The 8441-nt window shown below is 47.1% G+C and overlaps 1 protein-coding gene across 1 annotated transcript in view; it reads left to right on the forward strand.

Annotated features, from left to right (window-relative positions):
• Positions 1–8441, forward strand: part of itga8 (integrin, alpha 8) — a 76243-nt gene that overhangs the window by 59005 nt on the left and 8797 nt on the right. The window contains exons 30-33 of the mRNA XM_070443808.1: positions 527–606; positions 935–1015; positions 1863–1968; positions 6548–6706. Coding sequence (XP_070299909.1) covers positions 527–606; positions 935–1015; positions 1863–1968; positions 6548–6706 — 426 coding nt within the window. The remainder of the gene's footprint in view (positions 1–526; positions 607–934; positions 1016–1862; positions 1969–6547; positions 6707–8441) is intronic.

Here is an 8441-nt window from a genome sequence, read left to right on the forward strand (position 1 = left end):
TCCACCCTCAGGCTTCTCCCTTGTAGTTTTAGCGAGTGTTTGAGTTTCCACCCTCAGGCTTCTCCCTTGTAGTTTTAGCGAGTGTTTGAGTTTCCGGCATTGACTAGTGTCTGACCTGTTGTTCATGACAACATTATTACACACACACACAAATGCAAGAAGCCATTATCATACTCATGGTTATGAACTAAGCCCTCCACATGGTGTGAGTTAAGCAAGGGTAGAGGGGGGTTTAACTGGGGTCTAAAGACTAGAGGGAAAGGGATCTGGTCTTCTCAGCCCACAGATCTGTACTGATCCTCCAACTGAGACACACACACACAATACAGATACGTAACCCAGATACACACACCATGGCCAGGTTCTGGTTAGTTTTAACAAAGGGAGACTGTACATGGGGTTAGAAGGCTGCTCGGTTTAACTGAACACTTACAGATGTCACTGACACAGACTTTGAATCGTCTCTTTCTGTCTCTGTCCCTCTCTCTCTGTCCTTCTCTCTTTGTCTCACTGTCTCTGTCTCCAGGTATTAGTAGGTTTAAGGTTTGCTGTCCAAAGGCTGGATGATGCCGGTCCTCACATTGACTTTGACCTACAGATCCACAGGTGACAGACAAACACGCAGATGCGTGCAGATACACACACACACACTGCTGAAGAGCTGTGACACACAYAACTGTAAAAAGGAACCTCTGTCAGAATTCTGAGGATTTCTGTGGCTTTCCCAAACAAAGAGCGTCGAGACAGATGACTGGAGGAAAACAGACGAGACAAAACATTGACTGTTCACCTCGCCACAAACACACGCTCACTCACTCATTTACTCACACACGCACACATGCACACATGCACACACACCATACATCGTCAGGCCATGGTGCAGACTCTACATCCAAACATCTTTATTGACTCATGTGTGTCTCTTATCTTACAGTTCAAATGAAGACAACTCCAAGAGCAACCCAGTCAGTCTGTCTCTCTCCATCTCTGCCAGAGCTCAGCTAGACCTGAGGGGGTGAGTGATACATCTCTGTTCTGATTGATCTTTTCTCTAACCCTGTGACATTAGCATATCTTGCCGTGTTTGATGCACTTTGTTGTCATACAGTGTATCTCTTTGTCTCATGCCATGTAGGTGAGACAAGCTCATTTATTTTGCTGTATTTCTATTGCTCAGTGTGGTTGTGTCTCTGTATGTTTCTATGAATAGATCTCTGCTAATCATGCACACATGAGCCAGTGCTAGTGCTCCTTCGTCACACACACGCTTGCACACACATACACACACACACGTTTGATTTACTATCCTTGTGGGGAACAAAACATTGACTCCCATTCAAACTTTTTTCCCTAACCGTTAACCTAACCCTAACCTTAACGCTAAGCTTAACACCTAACCYTAAAACTAAACCTTACCCTAACCCTAATTGTAACCCTAACCCTAACTCCCAAGCCTAAAAGAGCTTTTTTCCTTGTGGGTTCTGACGAAATGTACCCACTTGTCCGAATGTTCCTTGTTTTACTACCCCCCCACACACACAAACACACTTCAAAGTCTGGACCCCAGAGTGACTTGGCTGCTTCTAAGGCAGTTGTACACACAAACAGACAGTGATCCGTGGGGGGCTGTGGGTGTGGGGGGCTGGAGGTTAAGGTCCAACCGGCGTTGGGTGAGTTGTGTTTGGCAGCGGAGTGGCGAGTGGCTTGGTGTTCACCCCCCAAGTTGTCCTGGATGTTGTATATCATTTGCTCTCCTTATCATTTGTTCTCACACTCTCTCTCTTCTCTTTCTTTCTCTGTCACTTCTCTTTTTCTTTCTTTCTCTCTTCCATCTCTCTCTGCCTCTCTCGCTCCCTTTCCAGGGTGTGTCATCCCTCTCAGGTGGTTCTTCCGTTTCCTCACTGGGAGCCCAAAGAGAAGCCGGTCAAAGAGGATGACGTAGGACCCCAGGTCACACACATCTACGAGGTACATACACACACAGTAAAGGCAGTAGCCCTGTAAGTGCTGGCTGCTGTCTGATCAAAGGCCTCCTGAACAGTGGTAATTACTGTCATAAAGGAAGAGAGAGAGAAAGACAGAGTGGGGTGGAGGGATAAGAGGAGGGGATCAGACATACACTACCGTTCAAAAGTTTGGTGTCACTTAGAAATGTCCTTGTTTTTGAAATAAAAAATAAAAAATTGTCCATTAAAATCATCAATTTGATCAGAAATACAGTGTAGACATTGTTAATATTGTAAATTACTATTGTAGCTGGAAATGGCAGATTTTTTTATGGAATATCTTCATAGGCGTACAGAGGCCCATTATCAGCAACCATCACTCCTGTGTTCCAATGGCACGTTGTGTTAGCTAATCCAAGTTTATCATGAAGATCTGGTACAACGCTGTATACTACTCCCTTCACAGAACAGCGCAAACTGGCTCTTCATCAAATCAAATCAAATCAAATTTTATTAGTCACATACACATGGTTAGCAGATGTTAATGCGAGTGTAGCGAAATGCTTGTGCTTCTAGTTCCGACAATGCAGTAATAACCAACAAGTAATCTAACCTAACAATTCCACAACTACTACCTTATACACACACACAAGTGTAAAGGGATAAAGAATATGTACATAAAGATATATGATGAGTGGTGGTACAGAACGGCATGGCAAGATGCAGTAGATGGTATAGAGTACGGTATATACATATGAGATGAGTACTGTGGGTATGTAAACATAAAGTGGCATAGTTTAAAGTGGCTAGTGGTACATGTATTACATAAAGATGGCAAGATGCAGTAGATGATATAGAGTCAGTATATACATATGAGATGGGTAATGTAGGGTATGTAAACATTATATTAAGTGGCATTTTGTTTAAAGTGGCTAGTGGTCATTTTTACATAATTTCCATCAATTCCCATTTTTAAAGTGGCTGGAGTTGAGTCAGTATGTTGGCAGCGGCCGCTAAATGTTAGTGGTGGCTGTTTAACAGTCTGATGGCCTTGAGATAGAAGCTGTTTTTCAGTCTCTCGGTCCCTGCTTTGATGCACCTGTACTGACCTCGCCTTCTGGATGATAGCGGGGTGAACAGGCAGTGGCTTGGGTGGTGTTGTCCTTGATGATCTTTATGGCCTTCCTGTGACATCGGGTGTGTAGGTGTCCTGGAGGCAGGTAGTTTGCCCCCGGTGGTGCGTTCTGCAGACCTCACTACCCTCTGGAGAGCCTTACGGTTGTGGCGGAGCAGTTGCCGTACCAGGCGGTGATACAGCCCGACAGGATGCTCTCGATTGTGCATCTGTAGAAGTTTGTGAGTGCTTTGTGACAAGCCGAATTTCTTCAGCCTTCTGAGGTTGAAGAGCGCTGCTGCGCCTTCTTCACAACGCTGTCTGTGTGGGTGGACCAATTCAGTTTGTCCGTGATGTGTACACCGAGGAACTTAAAACTTTCCACCTTCTCCACTACTGACCCGTCGATGTGGATAGGGGGTGCTCCCTCTGCTGTTTCCTGAAGTCCACAATCATCTCCTTTGTTTTGTTGACGTTGAGTGTGAGGTTATTTTCCTGAACACCACACTCCGAGGCCCTCACCTCCTCCCTGTAGGCCGTCTCGTCGTTGTTGGTAATCAAGCCTACCACTGTAGTGTCATCCGCAAACTTGATGATTGAGTTGGAGGCGTGCATGGCCACGCAGTCGTGGGTGAAACAGGGAGTACAGGAGGGGCTCAGAACGCCCCTTGTGGGGCCCAGTGTTGAGGATCAGCGGGTGGAGATGTTGTTACCTCCCTCACCACCTGGGGGCGCCCGTCAGGAAGTCCAGGACCCAGTTGCACAGGGCGGGGTCGAGACCCAGGGTCTCGGCTTGATGACGAGTTTGGAGGTACTATGGTGTTAAATGCTGAGCTGTAATCGATGAACAGCATTCTCACATGGGTATTCCTCTTGTCCAGATGGGTTAGGGCAGTGTGCAGTGTGGTTGCGATTGCGTCGTCTGTGGACCTATTGGGTCGGTAAGCAAATTGGAGTGGGTCTAGGGTGTCCGGTAGGGTGGAGGTGATATGGTCCTTGACTAGTCTCTCAAAGCACTTCATGATGACGGAAGTGAGTGCTACGGGGCGGTAGTCGTTTAGCTCAGTTACCTTAGCTTTCTTGGGAACAGAACAATGGTGGCCCTCTTGAAGCATGTGGGAACAGCAGACTGGATAAGGATTGATTGAATATGTCCGTAAACACACCAGCCAGCTGGTCTGCGCATGCTCTGAGGACGCGGCTGGGAATGCCGTCTGGGCCTGCAGCCTTGCGAGGGTTAACGTTTAAATGTTTTACTCACCTCGGCTGCAGTGAAGGAGAGCCCGCAGGTTTTGGTAGGGGGCCGTGTCAGTGGCACTGTATTGTCCTCAAAGCGGGCAAAAAAGTTGTTTAGCCTGTCTGGGAGCAAGACATCCTGGTCCGCGACGGGCTGGTTTTCTTTTGTAATCCGTGATTGACTGTAGACCCTGCCACATACCTCTTGTGTCTGAGCTGTTGAATTGCGACTCGATTTTGTCTCTGTACTGGGACTTAGCCTGTTTGATTGCCTTGCGGAGAGAATAGCTACACTTGTTGTATTCGGTCATGCTTCCGGTCACCTTGCCCTGGTTAAAAGCAGTGGTTCGCGCTTTCAGTTTCACGCGAATGCTCCGTCAATCCACGGTTTCTGTTTGGGAATGTTTTAATCGTTGCTGTGGGTACGACATCGTCAATGCACTTCCTAATGAACTCGCTCACCGAATCAGCATATTCGTCAATATTGTTGTTGACGCAATGCGGAACATATTCCAATCCGGCGTGATCGAAGCAGTCTTGAAGCGTGGATTCAGATTGGTCGGACCAGCGTTGAACAGACCTGAGCGCGGAGCTTGTTGTTTTAGTTTCTGTTTGTAGGCTGGAATCAACAAAATGGAGTCGTGTCAGCTTTTCCGAAAGGGGGCGGGGGAGGGCCTTATATGCGTCGCGGAAATTAGTATAACAATGATCTAGGTTTTTCCAGCCCTGGTAGCACAATCGATATGCTGATAGAATTTAGGGAGTTTTGTTTTTAGATTAGCCTTGTTAAATCCCCAGCTACGATGAATGCAGCCTCAGGGTGTGTGGTTTCCAGTTTACAAAGATCAGATAAAGTTCGTTCAGGGCCATCGATGTGTCTGCTTGGGGGGAATATATACGGCTGTGATTATGATTGAAGAGAATTCCCTTGGTAGATAATGCGGTCGACATTTGATTGTGAGGAGTTCTAGATCAGGTGAACAGAATGACTTGAGTTCCTGTGTGTTGTTATGATGATCACACCAGTCTCGTTAATCATAAGCATACCCCCCGCCCCTCTTCTTACCAGAAAGATGTTTGTTTCTGTCGGCGCGATGCATGAAGAAACCAGCTGGCTGCACCGACTCCGTTAGCGTCTCTTGAGTTAGCCATGTTTCCGTGAAGCAGAGCACGTTGCAATCCCTGATGTCTCTCTGGAATGCTACCCGTGCTCGGATTTCATCAACCTTATTGTCAAGAGACTGGACATTGGCGAGTAGTATGCTAGGGAGTGGAGCGCGATGTGCCCGTCTCCGAAGCCTGACCACGAGACCGCCCGTTTTCCCTTTTACGGCGTCGCACAGGGTCGCCGGCTGGATCAGATCCATTGTATTGGGTGGAAGGCAAAACACTGGATCCGTTTCGGGAAAGTCATATTCCTGGTAGGAACGATGATGAGTTGACGTTAATCGTATATTCAGTAGTTCCTCCCGACTGTATGTAATGAAACCTAAGATTACCTGGGGTACCGATGTAAGAATAACACATAAAAAAACAAAATACTGCATATTTTCCAAGGAACGCGAAGCGAGGCGGCCATCTCTTTTCGGCGCCGGAAGCTTCTTCAGTTTCTTGGCATGGAATAGCCTTCATTTCTCAGAACAAGAATAGACTGATGGTTTCAAAAGAAAGTTCTTTTGTTTCTGGCCATTTTGAGCCTGTAATCGAACCCACAAATGCTGATGCTCCAGATACTCAGCTAGTCTAAAGGACAGTTTTATTGCTTCTTGAATTAGCACAACAGTTTTCAGCTGTGCTAACATAATTGCAAAAGGGTTTTCTAATGATCAATTAGCCTTTTAAAATGATAAACTTGGATTAGCTAACACAACGTGCCATTGGAACACAGGAGTGATGGTTGCTGATAATGAGCCTCTGTATGCTTATGTAGATATGTACGTGTGTGTGTGTTGAAGATGCAGTGAAGAGGGACATCTGCTGGATGTCTGCAGGGTTTGGGGCTGCAGTGCTCCTGTCCTGCAGTCTGTCCAGCTGGTTATAGTTAGGTCGGCCAGAGTTTCTCTCTCAGAGAATTCCTGCCTGGAGCACTGGGACCATGTCCTGTTTGGGTGACTCACCATCACCACCCTCAGAATTAATGAGTGTGTGGAAAGGGGCTAAGCTGAGTGGCTTGGTGTTCTCATACTCTCTCTCTCTACTCCCCCCTCTCTCTTCCTTTCATCTCTATCTCCTTTCCCTCTTATTCTCTCAGCTCCATAACTCAGGTCCCAGTAGTATCAGGGAGGCGGAGCTCCAGGTGGGCTGGCCCTCTCGTTTCCGTGACGAACACCTGCTCTACGCTCTGGAGGTTCTAACGGAAGGACCAATCAGCTGCCGGAGCAACACCAGCCTCAACCCCCTGGGCCTACAGGTAACACAACCACACCTCCTGCTGAGACTGGACACTGGACACTGTACTCATGCACTACTTTTCTATATTTATTAACCTGTATTGGTTTCCAATGCTTCAGAAACAATGGCATAAATGCTTTTGTGAAATTACAGCTCAGTTAGATCAAAGTGTACTGACCCGATCTAGCATTGATGCAGCTCAGTTCTTCTCATAATAAAATAGGGTAATAGGGACATCTGCTGTCATCTACCGTCTGGTTTATGTTTGTGATGATGACTGAGGAATGTGCTTTAATGATGACAGGACAAAGTCACTCATTCCATGTTTATTGAAGACTRTAGGAGAGGAGAGGGACTAGTGGAGTTGGCCCAGAGCAGGGTTGGTGGTGAAGAGCAGGATGCCAGTAAAGACAGTGTGGTTGTAGTTGTCATCATACAGCCCCCAGCCCTTAGGAAGCCTTAAGTACACCAGATCATCTTTCTCTAACTCCAGAGCCACGGCACCTGTCATGTACTCATAACCACCATGGAAGTTGTCCTGGACGTTGTATATCATTTGCTCTCCATTTTTGACCAAGTAAACACCCATTTTCTGTCCAGGCTCTCGACCCATGGAGGTGAATGTGAGGTAGTAGACTCCTCTCACTGGTGCTGAGAACATACCTGTATCAGAGGGGAACGTATCAGAGGGGAAGCAGGGAGAGATCAGCACTATCCATCTCTCTTAGGCACTGTAGCAGCCTGTTAGTGGTTGGGGTCTGTGCCAGTAGCTGGCCCCTGTGGGCACCACAGGCGTCCGGTGTCACCATAATTGGGGAGGACAGGCTCATAGTAATGACTGTACCGGACTAAAGTGAATGGTATCGAACACATCAAACACATACCATTCCATTCACGCCATTCCAGACATTATTTAGAGCCATCCTCCCATCAGCAGCCTCCTGTGGTGGACACGTGAGCATGGAGATTGTGTGTTTATGTTTATACCTTTATCTGAGTTGTAGATATACACTGCTCAAAAAAATAAAGGGAACACTAAAATAACACATGCTAGATCTGAATGAATGAAATATTCTTATTAAATACTTTTTTCTTTACATAGTTGAATGTGCTGACAACAAAATCACACAAAAATKATCAATGGAAATCAAATTTATCAACCCATGGAGGTCTGGATTTGGAGTCACACTCAAAATTAAAGTGGAAAACCACACTACAGGCTGATCCAACTTTGACGGTTTTTGGCGGTGGGTCATCATGGTGGTGGGGTGGCATTTCCTTTGTGGGGCCGCACAGCTCCATGTGCTCGCCAGAGGTAGCTGACTGCCAATTAGTACCGAGATGAGATCCTCAGATCCCTTGTGAGACCATATGCTGGTGCGGTTGGCCTGGGTTTCCTCCTAATGCAAGACCAATGCTAGACCTCATGTGGGCTGGAGTTGGTCAGCAGTTCCTGCAGAGGAAGGCATTGATGCTATGGACTGCCGCCCGTTCCCCAGACCTGAATCCAATTGAGCACATCTGGCCATATGTCTCGCTCCATCCACCAACGCCACGGTGCAACCACAGACTGTCCAGCGAGTTTGCGCGCAGTGCTTTAGTCAGGTCTGGGGAGGGAGATTCCCTCTCAGGAGAACCATCCGCCACCTCAATCAGGAGCTGCCCCAGGCATTGTCGGAGGTCATACAGGCACGTGAGGCACCAGACACTACTGAGCCTCATTTTGACTTGTTTAGGAACTTAACATCAAAGGT

The sequence above is a fragment of the Salvelinus sp. IW2-2015 genome, linkage group LG6.1 (assembly GCF_002910315.2).
Source record: "Salvelinus sp. IW2-2015 linkage group LG6.1, ASM291031v2, whole genome shotgun sequence".
NCBI classification, from domain to species: Eukaryota; Metazoa; Chordata; class Actinopteri; order Salmoniformes; family Salmonidae; genus Salvelinus; species Salvelinus sp. IW2-2015.